Consider the following 27,705-nt stretch of genomic DNA (forward strand, 5'->3'; position numbering starts at 1 on the left):
CTAATTGAAATAAAGAGTAAAATACAAAACAATACATATTAAAATTAAGATATGTATATGATTATTAAAAAAAAATACAGAAGAAAATGAGGAAATGACTAAAAACGTATTACTAAAACCAAATTTAAAATGAAAACCTAATTCGAAATTTTAATAAATACTACACTATAATACAAACAATAATATAATGACACTGCATTATTAGGTGATTAATATATTACAAATATGGTTGCAATTATTTATTAGAACATGGAACTGATTATAATGCTTCATAAATGCTTTATAATAGATTAATTACACATTTATAATACATTATATATAAAACTATTACAATATAGAATAGCCATTATTACATATATATTTAGGATATTAAAGATGCTTAGTATACAAATATTAAATACTTATATTATTATGAACCATATAGTAAACAAGAAAAAAAAATGATTGATTGCGTTTCAGCATATTTTAGACCTTCTTTGTGCTAAGTCACTACACCTATGCTGACATATGTTTATATAAAGTGAAAGTGAAGTGACATTCAGCCAAGTATGGTGACCCATACTCAGAATTTGTGCTCTGCATTTAACCCATCCGAAATGCACACACACAGAGCAGTGAACACACACACACACTGTGAGCACACACCCGGAGCAGTGGGCAGCCATTTATGCTGCGGCGCCCGGGGAGCAGTTGGGGGTTCAATGCCTTGCTCAAGGGCACCTAAGTCGTGGTATTGAAGGTGGAGAGAGAACTGTACATGCACTCCCCCACCCACAATTCCTGCCGGCCCGGGACTCGAACTCACAACCTTTCGATTGGGAGTCAGACTCTCTAACCATTAGGCCACGACTTCCCCCTCATAAGCTCTCTAAAGCTAAAGCTAAAGACTAAAGCTCTCATAAGCAATTCCGACAAAGATACAGAAAATAACTCAAGATCTCTAACTTGCATGTAGACAACTGAGCAGCAAATGGAGCTGCCAGGCTCCCAGCGGTCACTGTTGGCTGATTACTGTCACCATGCTGTGATATATTCTAAGTTCTGCCCACCTCCCTGCATTCATGCCTCCAGCCCAGCTGTGCTTAAAGCTGACGGCAGTGGAGTGCGGCTCACCCCACCTGATGCCTGCTTGACCAAACATGAAAGGGCATAAACAGCTTCTGTTAATAATGTAGCAGTGAAAGCGGACTAGGCCAAAGAGATGTAAGCAGGATTTTGCACAGTATTCTTTCAAAGTGCTTTCAGTATATTGCAGACACTTTGACTGAATGGAATCGGCTGCAAAAGGGAGTTTACAGTGGACATACGGAAGGCCAGGGTGGGATACTAGCTTCTTCTCTCATTCTTTTAACTCGTTCATCTCATGTTTGCTGTGATTTCTTCAGATATTTGTTTCCAACTCAGTTACTAAAATTTGAAACCCTGACGTTGCAGAATCTTTGAGATTTTAAACTAGAAGGTGTATTCAGTATTTAGTACATTAGTATGCACTCTAAATACTTAAACCTTAATTAGAGATGTATTTGAAAAAGATATCAAATCTCCATGTACTTGGATTAACATAAACAGACTAATAACTTCATATGATGCATATTTATCAGTCATACATGAAAGGTGTAACATTTCTGTAATAGTACTAATAACTAATAACACACAGTGTTCTTGTGGCTCAAGTTGTAGAGCATTGCGTTAGCAGCGCAAGGTTGTGGGTTCAATTCCCAGGGAGCACATGTTAGGTAAAAATGTTAGCCTGAATGCACTGTAAGTCGCTTTGGATAAAAGCATCTGCTAAATGCATAAATGTAATGTAATAAACATTGAAAGTTTACATATAATTAAGAAATCCAATTTATCTTTAAGTAATTTCAACTAACCGAAGACTGGTTGTTCCATGGCTAGCCATATTTAATCCGTTTATACTGAATAAATGTAATTGTTTTCACAATGAAGATTTATGCTGATTTGAAGCAATTTCAGTAAATGCATTTTTAAAATGTGATTGTTTAAATGATCAAATAGATGCAAACATTTAATAAACTATGCCATGATTTTTTTTTTTTCTGTTGAATGCAAATCTTATTTATTTATTTTTTGGGATGTTTCTTTTATTTTATTTTATGACAAATTTGCATATACCTCCCCTGTGCAATCTAAATGATCATATATTTAAATACATACAGTTCATAATAAAACATTTATGTTTTTGAGATATAATCACAACAATAAATATTTTATGTGTGTGGCCCAAAATATTAATGTAGCGCCAGATTTAAGTCTTTAAAGTCTATACAATTGGCCTTTATGATGAGATTCAAGGGTTCTCTGTAGCAAGTTCACACTCACAAAAACATGCTCTTAAACATGCTATAAACTCCATAGCACCAGCTCAAATAAATACATAAATACATAAAAAATCACTTCCATTTCCTGAACTAAAACCTAGTGTGCTGCACTTTAATTTCTGCTTTTTTACCTTTAAAAGCTGCACTCTTGAAAAGGAAATGTGTGTCTGTATCTGGACTCTTTAGCTCTGCATTTGCAGGACTAATTTCATTAGCACTAACAACTTCCCTCATTTTGTCAGCTCGCTTTTCTTTTTTCTTGATGTGTCCGTTCCTATCAGTACAGGAAGTCTAGCAGAACAGGAAATGTTAGCATCACAGATCATTGACCACTAATTTCAGCTGATGGCTGAAATTAGTCCCATCTTCAGCAAACGACGGCTCATATCACTGAGAGTGCAAACAAACAGAGTTAATTCTCCAAGTAACTGATTCAGAACTTGCGGTTGGCCAAGTATGCACATTAACCTGAATTGCTTGGAATGATGGTTTGAAATACACACAGAGGGAAGTGTTTGCATTGTTCCCAGAATAAACACACACAGATGCGGACTGCATTTTCGAGGAACAAATGGGAATAAACTAACCAACTGATTAAAGTCATTCCTTAAATATTTTTTCTGCTGGGTCTGAACACAAAGACTATGAAGTTGTCTATAGGATTTAATCTGTAAAAAAAGAATTAGCAAAGAATTAGGAGATGGCAGGCGAAAAGCTAAAAAAAGCAGTTAAGACTAGCTCAATAAAAGAAGTGCTAATGTGGTCCAATTGAGTTTAATCCCTGAGTAAACACACGCTTCTCTCAGAGGTTTAAATCCACAATTCCAAGTTGCAAAATTCAGGCAAAATACCAACGCAGAGTCTCATTTGTCTCTGCTATTCATGCAACATGAGCACTTATGAAATATGCAAGAGATCTGAATAGCCCCTCAGTAAATAAATAATTGATATTCTCCCCCGAATGGGCAGAAGAAGACAGACAAAAAATAATGACTCTGTTTAATAGATTCTAATGTCTGTTTACTCTGTGTCCAGTGTGTTTTATGCAGTGCTTTTTGGTTTGTTTTGTTTTACATTTTAACTCAATTAAAATTTCTTTTCTTCTAAATTAATGCATTTGAAAGACCACTTGATATATTTTGTAATCTGTTCTCATATCTGTAAATAGCTACAAGCAAATGGGAAGGTTATTTTAAATTTGTATTCCAGTAAAAAATTACCAATTGCTTCGAAATTGTACTGAATTAAAGGAATAACTCACCCAAAAATGAACTTTTTCCGAACATGTACTCACCCTCAGGTCATCCAAGATGTAGATGAGTTTGTTTCTTCATCAGATTTGGAGAAATGTAGTGGATCCTCTGCAGTGAATGGGTGCCGTCAGAATGAGAGTCCAAACAGCTGATAAAAACATCACAGTAATCCACAAGTAACCCACACCACTCCAGACCACCTGTTAATTACATGTGAAGTGAAAAACTGCCAGTTTGTAAGAAATAAATCCATCATCAAGACTTTTGTGTTGCTTCCGACTAAAATATGAGTCCTCTATCCATATATCATTGCTTTTTTCAATGAAAAGCTGTTTTGTCTGAATCAGGAGAGAAATCTGCATAGATCAAGCCCTGTTTACGAGTCCAGTTTAAAACAAATATGTGAGTGGATTTTGATGTCATAGGAAAACAGGAGATTTACTTTTTCACTGGAGGAAGTTTAATTGGCTCAAACTCTAGTTAAATGGTCACTTCTGGTTATGATTTGAGTCAATAATCCAGAATAAAATCATCTTAATGATTTATGTTTTTCACTTCACAAGACATTAACTGATGGACTGAAGTGGAGTGGATTACTTGTGTATTATTGTGATGTTTTTATCAGCTGTCATTCTGACGGCACCCATTCACTGCAGAGGATCCATTGGTGAGCAAGTAATGCAATGCTACATTTCTCCAAATCTGTTCCCATGAAGAAACAAATGCATCTAAATTTTGGATGTCCTGAGGGTGAGTAAATTTTCAGCAAATTTCAGCTTCAAAAAAAAAAAAAAAAACAAGTTCTAATGTCTGTATATTTTGTGGCTCTTTTTCTATTTCATTATCCAAGACATTTTCATGTATTTTCGCTCTAAATTATTTTCACTATAAGCTTAATTAAAATAATTGTATCTATATAAATTAATACAATTGAAAGACAGCATGCCAAATTGAGAAAAAACTAAAACAATTTTATTTGTGACAACATAAGGATAAGCAAATGATTACAGAATTTGGGACCCGTCCCTTTAACTTGACAGTATTGTTACAGTTACAGTTATTGGGTTACTCCTCAAGCCTGGATAAAGCCTGCTCTTGATAATTCACAGAGTATAACGATCTCTTGATCTATAAATTGCATGTGATAGCTCCAGCTTTCAAGTTCACCTCGGCATTAAATGCTACGCAATAGCACCTTCCTCATCTGTTGAGCTATATCAGCGGGGACATTATAAATTCATCCCATTTCTAAAAGTTGCAAAAAGCTGCTCAAAGCAACAGCGCTCAGAGCCTCCGCTCATTGTGTATTATATCTACAGTCTGTATTTTCATCTTAGTATCAGAGAAGACTGTTGAAAACCGCTTTACCTACACCGTGTGAGAAGGGGAGGCCCGGAGGAATGGGAGATTTCTACATTCTTGAGAGATTACATAAGGGAGGGCATGGTGACCCCTTTCTTCTCTCAGTATCCTGTCCCATTTAACCGTAACACCCTGTCTTGACTTAAGGCTTTTGGTGTGGAAATCACGGCTTTAAGGGGATGTTGTTTTTTCTTTTATCGGGGCCTTAATTTCTTGGACTTTTTACTTGCCGTTGTGTATCCAAGGACAATTCCATATAAGAATCCTAGGAAGAAGGAAGGCAACTTTTATTTAACTTTTTTTTCATATTTAGGATCAGTGGTTCTCAATTGGTGGCTCAAATAGAACATCAAATGTTCTGATATGGTCAGAATAGGGTATCTCATACTGTGAGTTAATTTTGAGACAACATTATAAGAAATAATGTCACATTTTAGAATTCAAGTTCACAGTTATGACAAAGTCAAATTGTGAGATTTAAATACACAGTGTAGGATATAAAGCTGCAATTAGAAAATATAAAATCACATTTTAGGATATAACGTATTTATCAGATTTAAAGTCAGACAACAATAAATCACAGGCTGGTTGCAATCTTAACACAGAGGATAAGTTTATGCAACTGGCCCCACATTATGAGATATAAAGTCATAATTACAAGATAATCAACTCACACTGACTGAAGGACATAAAGCCAGGATTATAAGACAAAGTCACATTGTAGCATATAAAGGCACAGTTACGAGATATATAATTGTTTTGTAGTGTCTTATGAGGTATATAGCCATATTGTAGAATATAAAGTCACAACTGTGAGATAAATCACATTTTTATAAAGTCGCAGTTACGATATATAGTTATATGGCAAGAAATCACATTATGAGATATAACATAATTTTAAGAGATATGAAGTCACACAATGAGACATCACATTGTGAGATAACTATATAAAGTCAATCACATTTTAGAGAAAATAAGTAATAAAGTTACAATTGCATGAAATGGACTTTCATGGAAAATACTTCCCATGTCTTCCATTGTTGTTAGAAGCCAAATTTGACAATTTCCCTATGCAGTGTATGTCATGTTAACAACTTTGAATAATTATGGGTTGCCACTTGATTTCCAATAAAGAAACCTGGTCCTGAAGCAAAACCACTTGAGAAGGACTTCTTTAGACAAACACGAGTCCCATACCCATGCACAGGAACATTAGCATACTTAAGGCTACAGTAGATAAGAAAACTCTCATTTGAGTATATAGTGCCGCATACTCCTCCTCGCCCTACCGTCAGCGAATATGAATACGCCCAGTTGGAGAGCATGTCTACTGTTGTGGAAAGAAAAAGCAATTTAAGTGCCACTTCCAAAATTCACATTTGACTTTCTACTGATGGTATAAAAGAAGCGGGCCAGTGCAGACTCTGTCACTCAAGCTAATGAGAGCTCAGTCCCCCTTCTGTGGGATCGCTTCTGCTGACCAACAGCTTTAATAGATAACTGTTCGTGGTTCCTGACCCCCTTTGACGCCCAGCCAACATCAGTGCAATTAATATCAAAGGTAGTGGAAAAACCTTGGCGCTTATCACAGAGAACTGACTGTGTGAAACTACAGGAATTCCTTCAGCGCTCCTGTTTTAAGTGCGTGAACCGCTTTATGCTATTTAAGAGGAACCCACGCAAGCTGGCACTAATGAGATGTGTCTCATAAATGGATTGAATATCAACAAAGAAGATGGGTCACATTAGAAAAATATATGCACGTAAACATCCACTGGAAGCAAAAAATATATAATATATATTATAAAATACAAGCTGAAGTAGTGAGTAGATCACTTGATTTTCATATGTAACACCGTCAAACACTGATCTGACTGGATTTTCATTGAGGTGGCATGGTGTGAATGTGAAATAGATAAAGCAGTCTCATGAGATAAAGTATGCTACTGTATGTGAAATCAGAATCTTTAGTGGAATCTATTGGATTAGAACAATTTTGGTCAGAACATTTAGTAATAAGTAATAATAACTCAAAATGCCCATCAGAGAGCTATATTTTGCCTACTGCTCACATAACAGTTTCATTACAGTCTCAGTCTTTGTGTCATTACATTAACAGTTGTTTTGGGATGTTTTCATTAGAGCGAATGAATGAATGAATGACTGAATGAATGACTGAATGAATGAATGAATGAATCATTGACCAGAAGATAGTTATAAATAGAAGATGCATTAAACATTCTATGGTTTTATTGCATTTTAAGTTATGTAAAAAATTGTGTAAATGTTGATGTCAGTTCATTTTATTACTGACTAATTGTTTATATATCAAAATGCATTTTAAGACTAAATTACTAAGGGTTGTTAAATTATTGTGATAATCCATGATACACTTCTTTTGAAATCATTATTAGTTTTGTGCATAACAATGCGATTAATCACGCATATAATAATCATATATATTCACAGGTGCATCTCAATAAATTAGAATGTTTTTTCAGTAATTCAACTCAAATTGTGAAACTCATGTATTAAATAAATTCAATACACACAGACTGAAGTAGTTTAAGTCTTTGGTTCTTTTAATTGTGATGATTTTGGCTCATATTTAACAAAAAAAAATCACCAATATCTCAACATTATTAGAATGTTACATAATTAGAATACTTCATAAGACCAATATATATATATATGGAGGTGATCAGTTTGTGGCACTGCTGAGGTGGTATGGAAGCACAGGTTTCTTTGACAGTGTCCTTCAGCTCATCTGCATTGTTTGGTCTCTTGTTTCTCATTTTCCTCTTGACAATAGCCCATAGATTCTCTCTGGGGTTCAGGTCTGGTGAGTTCCCTTTCAAGGGAACTTCGAACTGTGTCCTATAGGGGTTGCTATGGGGAACACCTCGTCGTGACCCGTGTCTGAAGCATACATTGAAAAAACACCAACTTGCTGGCCGGCGGCAGCCTCTGACGTCACTACCGACTATAAACAGGCAGCAGGAGAACACGTCATTCTCTTCTTCGTCTTCACTGACTGTTCTGTTTGAAGCATGCATCTGAAAGAAATGGTAAGAGCGATCTTTCTCTGTCTATCATGGTGACTACTAGCGAGCGTTTAGACAATGCGTGCATCCGTGTCTGTGTTATTTGATACATGATGACACACACGATCTTTGCGTTATTTGTTTGGGTGAAGAGCACGTACGCGATGTCTTTGAGGAGGCAATCGGCGTGCATTGTGAGGGTTTTTTCAATGAAAAAGCTCAGCTCTCATTCGTCTCTCTTTCCGAGGAAAAAAGGCAGCCATCTGCTTCCTGCGGTTCAGGACCCGCCGCTGTTGAGGCACGGAGGAGAATGAGCTTGTGAGAATAACAAGTGTATCTGGCTGAATGGTTTAGAGAGGGACTTTCCCTTTCGAGCTCGTCGGCGGCGGACGAGAGAGAGCCTCAGGAGGATGATGTTATATCTTTAACACTTTCTGATACTGAGGTTAGTGCTCTGCTCTTCCACAGACTGTGGAAATGTAACACTGGACTTTGGCTATGAGCTTCTCCACCCTTCATCCAGACTCTAGGACCTTGGTTTCCAAATAAAAATACAAATCTTGATCTCATCTGAATAAAGGACTTTGGACCACTGGGCAACAATCCAGTTCTTCTTCTCCTTAGCCCAGGTAAGACACCTCTGATGTTGTCTGTGGTACAGGAGTGGCTTAACAAGAGGAATATGACAACTGTAGCCAAATTCCTTGACACGTCTGTGTGTGGAGGCTCTCGATGCCTTGACCCCAGCCTCAGTCCATTCCTTGTGAAGTTCACTCAAACTCTTGAAATGATTTCACTTGACAATCCTTATAAGGCTGCGTTTCTCTCAGTTTGTTGTGCATCTTTTCCTTCCACACTTTTTCCTTTCACTCAACTTTCTGTTAACATGCTTGGATAAAGCACTCTGTGAACAGCCAGCTTTTTTGGTAATGAATGTTTGTGGCTTACCCTCCTTGTGAAGAGTCAATGATTGTCTTCTGGAAAACTGTCAGATCAGCAGTCTTCCCCATGATTGTGTAGCCTAGTGAACCAAACTGAGAGACCATTTTGATGGCTCTGGAAACCTTTGCAGGTGTTTTGAGTTTGCTGATTGGCTAAAAATTTTAAACCCTAAAATGTTAACTAAAATTTAAATGGTAAACATAATTATTATTAGACGAGTAACTACTGATATTATCTATTATAAATTAATAACTTTTTTTTTTTTTTAAATGACAGTTAGAGCCCTAGTATTAATAAATTATATTACAAATAAAATAATTGAAGCGGTGGTTTATATCACATTTCCTTCAAACAAATAATGTCTCTTTCTATGTCCCACACAAACTGATCCAGTGCTCCAGACAGATGCTCCCCTCGCTGTGCAGAGTCAGATCATAAGACACTAGTCCTTAGGGGGTTGAGACACTGAATAAGGCGTGTGAATACACAAACTTTTATCTATTGACATCTCAAGGATGCCCCTGCTGATCCAAGAATCAATATGGGTGGCAGAGCCAAGGTGCATTTTTCAATTTCTACGCTCCAAGCATCAAGAAACAACTTACAGCGCCCAGAGGAAAAATAACCTTAGAGCTGAACAAACTACTTCATCATAGTGTTCAAGCTGTCAGAGGTGAATGTTAATGTCTAATGCACTATAATGCAATAGGAGAGACATGCAAGGGATGACTAAAGAGCTTTAAGCTTTAATTCTGCCATTGGCTCATGTTTGAATCGTTGACATGCAAGCATTTGATGAATCTGTAATATAGGTAACATCTTGTTTATGAGTTTTGCAGGACTTTCGTTTATTATTAATGATCATATCGATTCCTTAACCTAAGGCCTACAATGAACCCCATATAAAAGAAAAATCAAAAGTGAAATATATCTAAATTTTTCTCCTGGACAGAAATTAGATTAATGAAGAGCAAATCAAATATTTTTTTTCAGTGTAACACTGAAAGAGCTGGATGAGTTTTACACACAATAATAATAATAATAATAATAATAGTGTTTATTAATATATTAAAAAAAAAAAGTTTTTTGAAGAGGTGGTTTCATGGTGTTGTTGATTTCTTTAAGAGAAGAGGAGAGGCTGTTTGTGGGGAGAGAATAATGGTTTTCGACGCAAATGTATTAAATGCAGCATTGAGGAGGAACGCCTCGAGAGTCAGATCCATCAGCACTTACTCATGTGTGTACTTGAATGTGTGTCCATTTGCACACTAGTGGCATCACCATCCTGATGACAGATAATGATGCGTAATATCACTTGTCTCCGAAATAATCAGAAGTCCAGCATCTCTGATGACAGGCCTGCAATGGGGCAATTACAACCAATGAGATGAGCATCTGTTCAGCGGAGCCCGGAGCATCACATGCATTTGAGGATCTGTGTGACACACAATCCATCTCCACTGAGAGCGAGCATCACGACTCAACTGAGCCAGACCTGGGGGGATCAACAAATCCATCTACACCTGCAGTGTAATTATGCTTAATACATTAAAAAAATAAATAAATAAATTGATGAGATAGTTAAAAGGTGTAAAGATGCGTTTTGAGGTATGGAAAGTCAAGTGTGAATACAGTGGACTGAATTTCAGAGAGCACACACTTAAATATATTAGCCAAACTTCAGATTTTGAGTTTGAAGCCACTGATCTGAGAAATTTGTGAAGAAATAGACTAACTGCTAGTCATCGGTGTGTTCAATCCGATTTTATGGGAAGGTGGCAATTTTGTATAAATACATAAGATGTGATAATATTTTTCAGGAAAAAAAAGTAAGCACGAAGGTCCACTCCTTAACCTAATCATCAGTGTGACATAAGCAGATCACACAAATTCATACACACTAGCCACCACTTTCCCAAAATGTAATATTGTTATGAAATGTCATTGCATTGGTCTGTCTGCATGTTACAGAAAAGAAAGAAAGAAAGAAAGAAAGAAAGAAAGAAAGAAAGAAAGAAAGAAAGAAAGAAAGAGAATAAGTGAATCAATTAATATTTTTATATTTTATTTAATAATATAAAAAACTAAAGAATGGGCCTGCATATTAGATATTACATACAGTATATACATTGCACGCACACACACACACACACACACACACACACACACACACACACACATTTACATATATATATACTTTTTATTTATTACAGTTCAATAGTATCTTATAGTTAAGATTAAATGGTTTCTTAATTTCTACAAGCAAATGCATCCCATTGTTGGTAAGCCAATGTTTTCATCAATTTGTTGCTATGGGCCAGATGTTCAGTGGTTATTTCTGATAATGCTTGCACAAAATGAGCAGCAGGATGTGGGAGATGTGTAAATGTTTGTCTGGTGTGTGTGTGTGTGTGTGTGGAACAGACGGGGTCTGGCTTGGGGTGGAGCACGGGACTTTTATGAAAGATAGTTGAATACCCCTTTTTCTCCCTCTAATGTCTATTACCATGCTAACGGTACTGCAATGCCGGTGCTATTGATTAATCTAAGTGTGGCTGGAGGACGAGAGTCTCTTTTGGCAGATGCACAAAAGGCCATTAAACGTGGGGCAGCCGGGGGGAGCCGGGGAACGCAGTGCGTCAGGACAAGGGAGAGAGAAATCAAGGGGTGCATGAATGAAAGAAGGGAATTGTGGAGAAATAAGCACATGGTAAACGAGACAGCGAAAATGGCTGCTCTTTCTGCATAAGAATAAATTTGACTATTGTAAAGTGGTTTGAAATTGTGTGAAAAACACAAAGCAGGCTTACAGGAAAAGTAACTTCAAAATTTTGAACAGTAGAGCACATATGTAATATATTTAAATAACATATAAATTGCCTTTTATGGTAATGAGAAATAGGCTCGATCTTAACAGTTCCAAAAGTAAACTCTGTTTACTTTAACAAAATATAATTTCTTACCATCTTCTTTTGAATCTGCTCTGAAAAATAACCAGGACAGTTTTCATGAGATCCACTCATCTTTTATTCTTTTTTTAAAATTCTTAACTCGAATATGAAAACTGGCAGAAAGGTTCAAGGCTGAGAGCTACACTTAAGAGCGCATTAAGAAGTGATTCAAACTGCATTCAACAACTCTGTTGTGATATCAATTTCAAGTGAGAACTGCAAAAACAAATGCCAGTTTTCAACAAATCAAACATAGGAAATACAAAAAAGCTCAGCAGAAGTCAATGTTTCCGTTGACATGAAATAAACCTCAGTGATAGAAATGTGTGTGTGTCTTTTAGGGAACACATCCAGGCATTGTAAACTCTGAATTCTGATGAGATCCATAAATAAGAAGGGAATTGGTGGCTGCGGCCGATGGGACCGTGAGAAGGGACAGGTCATGATAGCTTTCAAACAAAACGCCGCACCACAGCGTGACTGAGCATACTTTCATAAGACTTACACATCTCCGAGTCTCCAAACACCCCCCATCCTGCTGGTTAATTTGCTGTAAGCTGCCTCTCTGCTATTAACCAAGCCCTGAGCTGCTGTCAGATACAGCGAGATCTCGGCTAGGTGATTGGGAAGTTCATAATGGCTCGTGCACATATGCACACCCAAGTGCACAAAACTGCAAGGCAGGCATCTGATTTCCCCCGGCGTAAAGCAATGACTCACTGCCGTTTGATATCTGCAGCACGGACAGCCGTGGATGATATCATTACTATGACTGCTAACTGATATCACACGCTAATGGCTAATGGGTCATATGAAACACAGTCTATTAGTCAATAAATCAGCATAAGTGCACTGTTATTCGAACCTGTCTTTCCATAAAAAAAAAGAACAACAAAGGAAAAATAAGAACAAGGCAATTATTGCACCACTCTGTTGTGTATGCTTGCAGTTTCTTCATGAAATTAGATATTAAAGACATTTTTTGTAAAACGTGAAGAAAATTTAGCAAGATTGCAATTTATATGTAAATATAAACAAAAACTTTTGAAATAAGCAGGAAGATATAAAAAGGAGTGTGCTGTTTGCACTCAAGGACACATGCATATTGCAGAGTGAAAGCAAGCAATGTTTTGTTCACAAGAAACCAGTCTGATACAAGGAGCGTTCCAGAGGGAACTAGTTTGCTGGGTTTGCCAACATTTGCAAGGACTATGGCTTCAAATCTTTGAAAGATATGTATGATTTTGCTTTAGCAGCAAGCAATCAAGATTTTTTTGGTAATGTCTACAAATTCATAGCAAGTTATTAATTATGAATTGTCAGAAATGCCAGTTTAGACACCGTTCAAGTTTTGGGTTGGTAAGATTTGTAAAAATGCTTCTCTTATGTTCACCATGGATGCATTTATTGGATCAAAAACGCAGTAAAAACAGTAATATTGTGACATGTGTCAACTGTTTTCTATGTTAATATATTGTAAAACATGTTAATCCTGTGATCAAATCTGCATTTTCAGCATCATTACTCCTGTCTTCAGTGTCACATGATCCTTCAGACAGTTTTGCTGAATCATATTTTTTGTGGAAACGGATATACTCTGTTTTAAGGAGTCAGCACAACATCTGCACATTACTGAACTTCCCATTCTAAAAAACAGTAACCAAAATACTTGTAATGCTCCATCCACACCAACAGGTGTCAATATGAAGACAAAAAAATCAGGACAAGACAAGGAAATAAATAACATGTCACTCTTTTAAAGAAGGGTATTATGGCATCTACTAGCAGAGGCCACCAAGACTATCAACCAACAAAACAAGTGACACTTGGCTAGAATAATATATGATGTAGACCAGACTTTATGCTCATTCAAATTTCATTATTTCTGAAACCTATTCCATTTTGGCACCGTACACTCCTGCTGCAACTTCAATCTTGTCCGTCATTGTGATTACCCAAAGCAACAGTAAGCCAAACCCCATTAGATCTACAGTCACATATCAGTCACCTGAAACTGGATGGTGCTCTATGAAACCTGGCCTCTAACACAGTACATTCATTCTGTGCAGTGACTCTCAGAAGCCCCCACTGGTCAAAAGGAGATTGTTTCTCATTTGGCTGAGTGGCACCACAGCGGCTTGTTAAAGCTTAAGTTTAAATACATCATTTCTGGGAATGAAAGGGGCGAAGAAGAAAAATGGCCCACATCATAATTTTTTCACCTCCGCACCCCCAGCCACCTTTCTTTTTTTCACACTCCATGCTGCTGCTTTCCTGGACAAAAGACAGAGCGTGAAACATTTGTAGTCATTTCACAGCTGTCTCGTGTCTTTTGGCTTCTCCCATATTTCAATCCATCATTCACATCTCTCTCCAGAATAATATGCAATTAACAGGATTTCACCTGTTCTTTAAATGCACGTTCTAATGGAATGCATGCACAACCTTAATATTGCAACAATTCTTTGTTATCTTTAACCCAAGGGGACATTAACAAACATCTGCACTTTTTAGTCTGAGGTATTTACACACAAAACCTGCAAAAAAGGCATTTAGCCCCTGCTGATTTATGATGTAACTACACCATTTTGTAAGTAAAAAATAATAATATATGTATATATATATATATATATATATATATATATATATGTTTTTTTTTTAAATCAATTAATCTTTCGATAATTTTTTCAGTTAGTCGATTATTCTAAGGATTGCTGAATAGAGCATGCTATCAACAGCTCTGTTTGAATTCACCCACTCAAAATACTGATATTTACAGTATAGATATATTCCCACTTTAAAATAAACATCTAATATTTTCATCCTCACATCTTTGAGGCAATGAAAAGCTTCAAAGATCATCGCTCAGCAGGTGTGAATGTATGCATATCTTTCTTATAATGACCCCACACTTCCATTGCTCTTTGAGTCATCTGTTAAATGTCAGGGCTTTTTAAAGCTCTGCTGCACCATGTGTCTCTTCAGCTCAGCTCCATCAATTACAGCTGAGCAGAAACATTGATCCATTGAATTTCTCAGTCCAGTCATTTATCTGAAGCCGCTCCACAAAAATGACATTTCTACTTTATAATCATGTATATGTCAATGTGAGGCCACACATTTTGGATTCAAAGTTATTTCTAATCATAAGTTTCAATAGATAGATCAAAATGTAACTATTAATTATGGTACAGGTTTAATGTTTTGTAAATAGAATTAGCTTTTCTGATCTTGAAATATAGCTCTGATATTTTAAAAGGATAGTTCATATAAAACTGAAAATTCTGTCATCTATTCCTCACCCGCATGTCATTACATGCATTTCTTTCTTCTCTCAAACATCAAAATAGGTATTTTGAAAAATGTTACACTTATTTTTTTCAATAGTGCACTTTAGATATTCTTAAGTACATGCAATAACATGTCAACTAATTAATTAATCAACTAATAGTGTTCCTGTAGCTCAATTGGTAGAGCATTGCGCTATCAAGGTTGGGGGTTCGATTCCCCGGGAACACATGAAAGGTAAAAATTGATAGCCTGAATGCACTGTAAGTCGCTTTGGATAAAAGTGTCTGCTAAATGCATAAATTTAAATTTAATTTCATTTAACTAATTCTCATTAATGTGCAACTACAGCTCAGCTTACTCTCATTAGACTATTAGTAGAGTACTGTATATTGTGGACTGTTAGGGTTAGTAGGATGCACTTGCAAAGTGATCAGATGAATGTGTTTTTGGGATCATCAAAAGTGTTGGCATATTAGTCGGATAGTCTGCTAATATTCTAATGACTGCTAGTTGACATGAATTCGCAAAGTTTCTTACGGTTAGTAGAATGCCTAAAGTGGAACATCTAAATAAAGTGTTGCCAAAAAGTGGTTTCGTCTAGACAAAGTTTGGACCCCAATGACTTACATTATATAAATGAAAACCATTAAAAATGCTCTTCAACATATATTTTGTGTTCCGCTGAAGAAGGTCTTGCAGGTTTGGAACAACATGAGGTGACTAAGTGATAATTTTTTTTGGGGAGAACTGTTCTCTTAAAATAATGAACATTTCCAGTAAGCATCCAAAACAGGTCTTAATTTAGAGGGTTCACTGTGTTCTTTTAATGCGCTAGTTCCGAATAGATGGTTGACTAGTTTTTTGTAAATTTTTTATAGACAGTTCTGGGAACACCGTAATTGGAGATAGGTTAGGTTTGTATACCTGCACCTCGATACAACTGGAATCAACGTTTTTTATATTACAAAAGTGATTTATTTAGCATGTCCACTTCTTAAATCTAGGGACATTGTCGGCTAGCCACAAGTGCTTGATTGTTTCCATGCCAAATTTTGCCATCAGATCCCAGGCAGCTTTGAGGCATCCATTGCTCAGCAAGGACTGCTCCAGCTGCCATACCCTTATTCCTCAGCAGAATGAATGGCTTCCCTACACCACGCTCCCCGTGCTGAGCTGGCTCTTTCATCTCTCTGAAGCCCTCTCACCGTGATACGCTACGTGAGTGCACATATGAGGCGCAGCTGAAACTCGCCCTGGCGGAAGACTGATGAGGTTTCCACCTTGTCGTGGTGGAGCTCAATATGGTCTTAGCTGCAAGCTGATATGAGCTGGCGTTTTGGCAAATATGAATTGTTTCAGACGAGTAGTGGTCTCAGAGAACTCAAATAGGATTCATACGGCACTGAGTAATAGTTGTTTTGGAAATTTAGTTGGATTCTTTGTAAGGAGGGAGGAGAAGTGTGGCACATAACACTGGTGTTTGCATGTACATTGATTGACAACTTTAAGTTTAGTTGCTTTACTTGCTTACTGGAAAGACATCCTTTTCAGTGCGCACATTCCTTTTTATGCAAATTAGCCTCATTATAAAATGCAACCTATTCACAAAACTGGTGCTACTTTATCTGCCTCGCGCAGTTAACATCAGGATGAAATGAAAATTTATTTTGTAAATGACTGTTATAGATGTCATTGTGAATGATTCTACATATATGCACTCTCTTAATCGACACTGTAATGTTTACCGTATTTTCCGGACTATAAGTCGCACTTTTTTTCATAGTTTGGTTGGTCCTGCGACTTATAGTCAGGTGCGACTTATTAATCAAATTGAATTTGACATGAACCGAGAGAAATGAACCAAGAGAAAACATTACCGTCTACAGCCACGAGAGGGCGCTCAATTCTGCTCAATGCTCCTGTAGTCTACACTGAGCAGCATAGAGCGCCCTCTCGCGGCTGTAGACGGTAATGTTTTCACTTGGTGCATGGTTCTAAATAAATGCGACTTATAGTCCAGTGCGACTTATATATGTTTTTTCCCTCGTCATGACATATTTTTGGACTGATGCGACTTATACTCAGGTTGGACTTATAGTCCAAAAAATATGGTAATTACAATGTTATAACTCAATCTTCCAACAGATTTCTCTCTAGTAACGTAAGGAGAAGTTATCCAATCATTATGGTCTGCTTAAACCCCACCCCTCCACAACTGACTGCAAGCTCACGTTTGTTTATAATGCCACGCCCACATCTCAAAATCCAATCAACAAACAGTGAATAGAACCAAGTCCCCTCCTTACTTTTTTTTCCCTTTTTTATACATCAGAAGACATCTGTTTCAATACATTTTTTTTCACAGTATTGATAAAATTATATGAGCTGTGCATTCTCAATCTCCATTCAATCAAGTTCCAGTATTATGAAAAAAAAAAGTCTAATTTCAAAAATTTCGAATAGATTTGTAGTCCTGAAACACTTCATTTTCTTAGTGCCAGGCAGTAACTAGATTATAGAGTGAGATGTGCTCATCTACTTAAAGAGCTTAATGGAAATAAACATGACACAACATCTACTTTCAACCTTGATATGTAAGACAAATAAATACAATAATCCCAAGGCGCTACTTAAGATATATTCTCTGACTGACTGGCTGGTGCTCTCTCATTCTGTAGTATGGCAGTGTATATGAGCTGAGACTATGGGATATAAATCACCCATTTTCAACTGTCCAAAACTCTGACTGACGTCTTGGTGTGCAAATCAGTTTCTAAAGAACACGTCTAGTCTCATTCTGTAGAGCTGAGGGACACAATTGGACTCATGTGGAGAGCTGACAATGGAACCAAATCACAGTCGCCCTCTTTGCCCCCCTATATTCTTGTAGAAAATGAGACACGGTTGCAAACACTATTCTGAAGTCTGCAGAAAAGACTATCATAGTCTGGTTTCCAGAATATGCTATGTTTTGTGCAATAGGAAGTTTGATTTGTTGGCTTTATCCCCGCCGGGATGCTGAGTCATAGAAAAATGGCTTGTTGAAGTAGCAGGAGCTTGTTAGTTGACCAGCAAGACAATGCTGTTTGATCAACTTCGTCAAAAACACCTAGCTGGTTGGGTGCTCTGCATAAATATTAAAGATGCAACGGAGATGACAAGAAGCTATAAAAGCGGTGATCCACACTTACGTGCTGCCACTGGTCTCGGATGAGTGGCCGGTAGCGCAGGAAGTACTTCAGCGGGAAGGTTTCCACGTCGGGCCACGTACTAGGACTGTTCCAGGTCACCTCTAGTCTCCGTGCATTGTTGGCTACGGGTTTAGCCACCACCTTCTCAGGGGGGTCAGGTTTCACTGTTGGACCAAAGAGATCTCGATGTAAACCCATGACCAATTGCAGATATCATATTCTAAGTAAATTAATCCCCCCAAATTAATTCTTTCATCAGAATTACATTTCTTTCTTCTGTGGAAAACAGAATTGCAGAACTGCATCCACACATGGCCATCTTCAAATGGGCCACGTCAAAACACGTCTGATGTAATTGACATAAAATGGTATTTCTTTTCATGTATCTCATAACAGAATCTGGTGTGTCTGAATATGAAAAAAAAAATAATAATAATAAGAAAGGTTTAGTCTGGTTCTTGCACGAAAATATAGTATTGCTTAATAAGTAATATAGTATTGAAAATAATATGGAAACGTACTGTAATACTACTACAATTGATAGGGTAACTAATAGATCTCATCACACTTTCCCTATGTGATTAATGACAGTACATTAAGACATTTGTTTTGTATTTCATGTTTTCTAAATTCTATGTTTAAATATGCAAATGATACATTACAATATTAAGTATTCACTAATTTGCATACAATTCCAGAACAGAAATATGAACAGTTTCATGAACAGTAAACAGTTTCAAAATTAATTAAATTATTATTATTTATATCATTATTATTATACATATTAGTTAAAGGTTTTCTGCATAAAATAAATAAAAATAAAATGGAATGAATAAATGAATGAATGAAATCACTAACTTCAAAGGAATAAAATCTTATATATATTAGACAAATACGGGATAAAGATATAAATTCATATATAGATATAGGAGAAAAACTGTGAAGTTGTATGTATGTAAGTGCTTCTGAAGTAGCGATTTCATGCTAATATGAAGAAAATGGCATTTAAAATATGTATTGTAATTAGGGCTGCACGATTATGACAAAAATCATAATTGTTGATAATTCCCTTGAAATTGTAATTGCGATTATTAATTACGATTATCACAATTTACATTGAATAATGTTTATACCATTGTTTGATGCAACTGCATGCTGTATTTTAATCTGAAAATAAACAAGCTGAAAACACTTTAACTGAAAAACTTTGTGCTTTTCTAGAGTATTAAGCCTCAAATGTCAACTATGCATCGGATTGGTTTCTTCTTTAAATTATTAAAAGGTAAATTGTATTATAATGTTATACTAAAACTTATATTAAAATAATGGGGAAAACTGTTAAGATAACATGTAGAAAGAAGAAAAAAAACACATTTTAAGCACACCGAATAACATAAGTGGACTTTGAACGATTAATTACCGCTTTGAACAATTATGTAATTGTGGCATCCATAACTGCAATCGCAATTAGACATTTGATGAATTGTGCAGCCCTAATAGTAATTAAAATATTCAGATGCAAATAGAGAATGTTATAAAATTACATTTTAATGTGTATTTTTGGGTGTTTTGTTTAAGCTAATTTGAAAGAAGACGTTATTTAAACAAAATCTCAAAAACTGACAGGTGCATGAAAAGGTGCATGGGTTTTCTCAAAGAGGATTGGGAAGCTTAATTTTTAAGGTTCTTTGTCTTTTTGGAGTTTGAAGCTTAAATTCATTCGAAGCTTGCTTTCACTATATGGAAAAGAGCAACTTGAACATTCTTCTAAAATTCTCATTTAGTTTTTTTCAAAAACAACCCCCCCCCTCAAATATATGAGAATATTTCACGCGTTCCAATTTTTTTTTTTATAAAAAAACAATACAAACATACTGATAAAGAAAATTATTTTTGCAGTGTAGCTGAAATATATATATATATATATATATATATATATATATATATATATATATATATATATCCTTTAATTTTTTGCATTTAGTTCTCATGTATTTTGAAGTTGTGGTTAACATCTAATAGTCTGCATGCTTTAGTTTCAATGTAAGGCAGGTACTTTCATCAATATGTTCCCTACTTGTCACTAAAATGTATGCTAATCACAAGTAGATATTTTTTCAAAATAAAATCAAATAGCTATCACATATGAAATGCATTTTTTTTTCTAAAGGAATCCATTTTCCTTAAAATATACACTAGAAACAGAGGGACAATATTTTGTTGTCAATCCAGTGATCCAGATTGCATTAGCATTTTTATTACTATCAAGCACACATGTAGCCATGCATGTAAGCATCCTATTTAGTTGCCAGAAGCCACTTCAACAATACCTCCTCCATCAATCAGACGATATATGTTGGAAATATTTTCCTCAATTCTGTTTGCCAGCATAGGTGTTGTTCTTTCAGAACAGGAGATGATAGTAGCTTACCAGAGTGTCTGATAAATATGAGCTAGATGTTTTGGTGAGGTCTATTTGCTCAAACCCAGTATATCATACAAGGCTAATAATGAATAGGAATGTTCTAAATGACTCTGCGTATGAGCTGGTTTGTTTACATGCATGGAGAAAGTGTGGTCACTTCCTGTTTGTTGTTGGCGGCTGTACTGCGTTTGAGCTCCGTCACTATATTCTTTTCATTGACTATTTTTAACTCAAAAATCAATTGTATACATCATCGTTTCCGTTTATATAACGTGTGAATATATCCTCTATTGTATTCTACAACAAAAACAATCAGAGCGCCTCGCTATCACTAGTTTTATTTTGATCTCCCGGGTCCGCTATTAGCTTTTAGCCCGTTAGCATCAGCGGCGTGGTTGCAGCTAACTGCGCTAACATTGCTAATACTCTATTCACACACATTACCACTGCTGTACTCACTGTTACTTGCTTTAATGGCGGATGAATGTCTCCACTCTGTGCAGCTCGAGCTCGAGGCCGTGGGAAAGCAGATTCGCGACCTGGAGGTGAGGCAGGCCCAGCTGAGAGAGCGGAGAACCGCGCTGGAATCATCCCGGGCTGACGCTCACAAGTCCGGGGTAAGTATACAGCGATCTGTTAACAGTCCCACCACGTCTACTCCGTGTGTTTCTCTGCACAGGCCCGGTGCACCCAGGACGCGATCTTCTCAGATGTCCTTCACTGCGACGCCGGGACACCACGGACCCTGGGTGCATCCACAGCGGAGGATGCGAGCCGGGTCCCGGGCGACGACTTCTCCCCCTCCTGCCTTCGACATCTCCATCCGGAACCGCTTCGCTCCCCTCCGCGAGACAGGACGCGACGCTGTGATCATCGGAGACTCCATCGTCCGACACGTAAGTGCTACGTTAGCCGAAGGTAAAGTGCACACTCATTGTTTAGCTGGTGCTCGTGTTCTCGATGTTTCTGCGCAGATACCCGCGATCCTGAAGGTCGACGAGAGCCCCAGAGCGGTCGTGCTTCACGCCGGGGTTAACGACACCACGCTGCGGCAGACGGAGAGGCTGAAGAGGGACTTCAGCAGCCTGATCGAGACGGTTCGCAGCACGACGCCCGCGGCGACGATCGTCGTGTCAGGACCACTGCCCACGTATCGACGAGGACACGAAAGGTTCAGTAGACTTTTTGCTTTAAATGAATGGTTGTTGTCATGGTGTAAAGAACAGAAACTGCTATTTGTTAATAACTGGAATCTTTTCTGGGAGCTTCCTAGGCTGTTTCGCGCTGATGGATTACACCCCAGCAGAATCGGAGCGGAGCTGCTCTCTGACAACATCTCCAGGACACTTCGCTCCATGTGACTAGTAAGACAATTCTCTAATAACTATTATGATGAGTTTTGTTCCACCTGCTTAAATGATAAAAGTACTTGTGCTGTAAAAACTATTAAGACTGTGTCTGTTCCCCGAATAGTGAGGTCAAAATATAATGTAGGATCTAGAAAAAATCTTATCGTAATTAAACCAGAAAACTGTAAAGTAAATGAACAAAAACAATTTTTAAAGTTTGGGCTCATAAATATTAGATCACTCACACCCAAAGCAGTTATTGTAAATGAAATGATCACAGAAAATAGTTTTGATGTACTCTGCTTGACTGAAACCTGGCTAAAACCAAATGATTATTTTGGTCTAAATGAGTCTACTCCACCAAACTACTGTTATAAGCATGAGCCCCGTCAGACTGGTCGTGGAGGAGGTGTTGCAACAATATATAGTGATATTCTCAATGTTACCCAGAAAACAGGATACAGGTTTAACTCTTTTGAAATACTTCTGCTAAATGTTACACTGTCAGACATGCAAAAGAAATCTAATGTATCTCTTGCTCTGGCTACTGTGTATAGACCACCAGGGCCGTATACAGAATTTCTAAAAGAATTTGCAGATTTCCTCTCAGACCTTCTAGTTACAGTTGATAAGGCGCTAATCATGGGAGATTTTAATATTCACGTTGATAATGCAAATGATACATTAGGACTTGCGTTTACTGACCTAATAAACTCCTTTGGAGTCAAGCAAAATGTCACCGCGCCCACTCATCGTTTTAATCATACACTAGATCTAATTATATCGCATGGAATCGATCTTACTGCTATAGATATTGTACCCCAATGTGATGATATTACAGACCATTTCCTTGTATCGTGCATGCTGCGTATAACTGATATTAACTATATGTCTCAGCGTTACCGTCTGGGCAGAACTATTGTTCCAGCCACCAAAGACAGATTCGCAAATAACCTGCCTGATCTATCTCAACTGCTATTTGTACCCAAAAATACACATGAATTAGACGAAATTACTGACAACATGGGCACTATTTTCTCTAATACATTAGAAGCTGTTGCCCCCATCAAATTGAAAAAGGTTAGAGAAAAACGTACTGTGCCATGGTATAACAGTAATACTCACTCTCTCAAGAAAGTAACTCGTAGTCTTGAACGCAAATGGAGAAAAACTAACTTGGAAGTTTTTAAAATTGCATGGAAAAACAGTATGTCCAGCTATAGACAGGCTCTAAAAACTGCTAGGGCAGAGCATATCCACAAACTCATTGAAAATAACCAAAACAATCCAAGGTTTTTATTTAGCACAGTGGCTAAATTAACAAATTACCAGACGCCACCTGATTCAAATATTCCACCAACGTTAAATAGTAATGACTTTATGAATTTCTTCACTGATAAAATAGATAACATTAGAAATACAATAGCGAATGTAGATTCTACAGCGTCTAACACTTCAGTTTCATCCATCGCACCCAAAAATAAACTGCAGTGCTTTACAAATATAGGACAGGAAGAGCTAAATAAACTTATCACTGTATCTAAACCAACAACATGTTTATTAGATCCTGTACCCACTAAATTACTAAAAGAGCTGTTACCTGTAGCCGAAGAACCGCTTCTCAATATCATTAACTCGTCGTTATCTTTAGGTCACGTCCCAAAACCATTCAAGCTGGCGGTTATCAAGCCTCTTATTAAGAAACCAAAACTAGATCCTAGTGTACTGGCAAATTATAGGCCTATTTCAAATCTTCCATTTATGTCTAAAATTTTAGAAAAAGTTGTGTCTGCTCAATTGAGCACCTTCCTGCATAAAAATGATCTGTATGAAGAAATTCAGTCAGGTTTTAGGCCCCACCATAGCACAGAAACTGCACTTGTTAAAATTACAAATGACCTGCTTCTTGCGTCAGATCAAGGCTGCATCTCATTTCTAGTCTTACTTGATCTTAGTGCTGCGTTCGACACCATAGATCATGACATACTCATAGATCGATTACAAAACTATACAGGTATTCAAGGGCAGGCTCTAAGATGGTTTAGATCCTACCTGTCCGATCGCTACCATTTTGTTTACTTAAATGGGGTGTCATCTCATTTATCATCAGTAAAATATGGAGTGCCACAAGGATCCGTCCTAGGTCCCCTTCTATTTTCAATATACATGTTGCCCCTTGGTAATATTATTAGAAAATACGGAATTAGCTTCCACTGTTATGCTGATGATACTCAGCTATATATTTCAACGAGACCAGATGAAACTTCCCAATTATCTAAGCTAACAGAGTGTGTTAAAAATGTAAAAGATTGGATGACAAATAATTTTCTCCAATTAAATTCGGATAAGACAGAGATATTAATTATTGGACCAAAAAACACCACACAGAATCTTGTAGATTACAATCTGCAACTAGACGGATGTACTGTTACTTCCTCTACAGTCAGAAATCTGGGTGTTATATTAGACAGCAATTTGTCTTTTGAAAATCATATTTCCAATGTTACAAAAACCGCATTCTTCCATCTTAGAAACATTGCCAAGCTACGAAACATGTTATCTGTTTCTGATGCAGAAAAGCTAGTTCATGCTTTCATGACCTCTAGACTGGACTATTGTAATGGACTTCTAGGTGGTTGTCCTGCTTCGTCAATAAACAAGCTACAGGTAGTCCAAAATGCAGCAGCTAGAGTCCTTACCAGGTCAAGAAAATATGATCATATTACCCCAATTTTACAGTCTCTGCACTGGCTACCTATTAAGTTCCGTATCAGTTACAAATTATCATTACTTACCTATAAGGCCCTAAATGGTTTAGCTCCTGCGTACCTAACTAGCCTTCTACCACGCTACAACCCATCACGCACCCTAAGGTCACAAAACGCTGGACTTTTGGTAGTTCCTAGGATAGCAAAGTCCACTAAAGGAGGTAGAGCTTTTTCACATTTGGCTCCCAAACTCTGGAATAGCCTTCCTGATAATGTTCGGGGTTCAGACACACTCTCTCTGTTTAAATCTAGATTAAAAACGCATCTCTTTCGCCAAGCATTCGAATAATGTATCTCTTAAATTGTGAGTGTAGTTGCATCTGCATTTTTATTCTTTAGCTTGGGTTAAACTAATTTTACTTTGTTGGATCAGCAGCTATGCTAATGATGTCTCTATTTTGTTTCTATGTTTTGCCACGGGATTTACATCCCGTGGTAACTCGGATTTACACAAGCTCCAGTCTGGATCCAGAACACCTGAGAAGAGATGATGCTGACCCTCAGAGGACCCCAGATGATCCTAACCTTGAATCAACAAACAGAACTAACAATTATTGCTACATGTGTGACTGCATCCTATAATTACTATTAATTAATAATATTGATAGTTCATCATCTAGCTGACTACGTCTTGTATTATTATTATTATTTTTATTTTTCTAAAATCTTGTCAAACGTGCACAAACTACTAGCTACTACTAAATATTGTAGAAACATAATTTTCTGTAAAGTTGCTTTGTAATGATTTGTATTGTTAAAAGCGCTATACAAATAAACTTGAATTGAATTGAATTGAATTGAATTGAAAGTAAGATAAGCTATTTAAAGCTATTTGTGAGTGAAAGTGGAGTTTAAATGAAAATCCTACACCAATTTGTTGTGTAGTATATAAACTGTACCTATCGAGGACTCCTCGAAGCTGATGGCGTTGGAAGCTCGACCCAGGGAGTTCACTGCCGTGACGTTGACCCGGTAAGGAAAGCTGGAGAAAAGTTCGGGAAACTTCACATGACATCTGTTCTTATGAACTTCATCCCTCATCACCTCCAAGGGCCTCTGGTTGTGTCTGAAGAAAGATAAAAGATTTATCTTCTGAAGCATCGAGACATAAGTAGTTCACTTTTTGTAAGAGAAAATTTGAAATAAATTCTTGTAATTAGATTAATTTTCATTTTAAAATAAACATAATCAGATTTTTGTTGACTATATGATTACATATTATTCACACAATAGCAGTAAATTACTCATAATTTATTGATTCTCTCTAAGTCGTATTTTTCATCTTTTAAATTTTCCTCTCTGAAATAACCTACTGTTCATATATATATATATATATATATATATATATAGAGAGAGAGAGAGAGAGAGAGAGAGAGAGAGAGAGAGATAGAGAGAGAGAGAGAGAGATGCAAGAGTATCATATTTAAATTGATGTGTTAATCCAGTCAGGTCAAACGTAATCTAAAAGCAGAGGTGGAAAGAGTACAAAAATATTCTACTCAAGTAAAAGTACCATTACATTAATGAAATTTTACTTAAGTACAAGTAAAAGTACCAGTCTAAAAATCAACTCAAGTAAAAGTAAAAAGTAGCTCATTTAAAATTTACTCAGAGTAAAAATTACTTAGTTACATTTTAACAGTGGGAGGGAGTCAAAAATGGGACAGGCCAAGGGTGTCAAACTCAGTTCCTGGAGGGCCACAGTCCTGCACAGTTTAGATATAACCCTAATTAAACACACCTGATCCAGCTAATCTAATCATTTAGGTTTATTTGAAAACTACATGATATGTGTGCTGGAGCAGGGTTAAAACTAAACTCTGCAGGGCTATGGCCCTCCAGGAACTGAGTTTGACACCCCTGGGATAGGTCTATTAATCTCAAACTAGTTGTTTTTAATTAAAGGAATCAGTTATTTAGAATAATAAAACATTTGGGCTGTTACCAGGCAAATCAGTATCAACAAACTCATCTTTTAATGCAGAGGAAATGCAGAAGATTCATTGGAAGTGGCATTTAGATCTATTACACTAGTGCAGGACAAGAATGCATTTAACCTGCAGTTACAAATGCATGAATAATGTTTTGATATACAAAACATAAAATGTTGAATACTCATTTGAAATTATAAGAAATTAATTATTTAAAAAAATCAAAAGATACTTTAAATGTGATATTAAAATGGCCAGTATGTGTCAGCAAGTCACTGTTAATAAGTGAGTCATTGCGATTGAACCGAATCATTTAAACGGTTGATTCATTCAGGAACGAAACACTGTCACGTTGCTCAGAGACGCAAAACTGTGCTTTGGTGGCTGTGTTTGGAATTATTTTCTGTTTTAGAAATAGAGCTAAAAAAGGCAATATGGTGTCTAAAACGCAAGTCTCTTAATTAACTTGTTTACTGAACTGTTATATATATATGTATGTATGTATATATTCATGATGATTTTTGGAGGAAAAGACGGCATTCTTTGTGTGATTTTGATTTAATGTATGAAATTATATAAATATGTGAATTTTCTGCCCCTATATCTTCAATTTTGTGATCATTCTAAACATAGGCGCCGATTTATGTTTTTCTCCGTGGGTGCTCAAGGGCGCAAGCCATTTAAAAAATAAAAAAATAGACTAGGCTATTAAAAAAATATTGCATTTCAGAACCTTAGGCTAATGGACAGCGGCCGATACAAACAAACACAACAGCGTCACTTCTCAAAAATACAAACAGGATTGGAGATGAAAAGTTTAACTGACACGTAACCGCTAATGCGTTCAGCTTCTTGG

General features: G+C 36.7%; 1 protein-coding gene across 2 annotated transcripts in view; it reads right to left on the reverse strand.

Moving 5' to 3' along the window:
* Positions 1 to 27,705, reverse strand: part of LOC132132415 (ciliary neurotrophic factor receptor subunit alpha-like) — a 182,793-nt gene that overhangs the window by 14,530 nt on the left and 140,558 nt on the right. For both annotated transcript variants that reach the window (XM_059544779.1, XM_059544780.1), the window contains 2 exons: positions 25,818 to 25,984; positions 18,377 to 18,540 (listed from right to left, as the gene is read on the reverse strand). In XM_059544779.1, the coding sequence (XP_059400762.1) occupies positions 18,377 to 18,540; positions 25,818 to 25,984 (331 nt within the window). The remainder of the gene's footprint in view (positions 1 to 18,376; positions 18,541 to 25,817; positions 25,985 to 27,705) is intronic.

The sequence above is a fragment of the Carassius carassius genome, chromosome 49 (genome assembly GCF_963082965.1).
Source record: "Carassius carassius chromosome 49, fCarCar2.1, whole genome shotgun sequence".
NCBI classification, from domain to species: domain Eukaryota; kingdom Metazoa; phylum Chordata; class Actinopteri; order Cypriniformes; family Cyprinidae; genus Carassius; species Carassius carassius.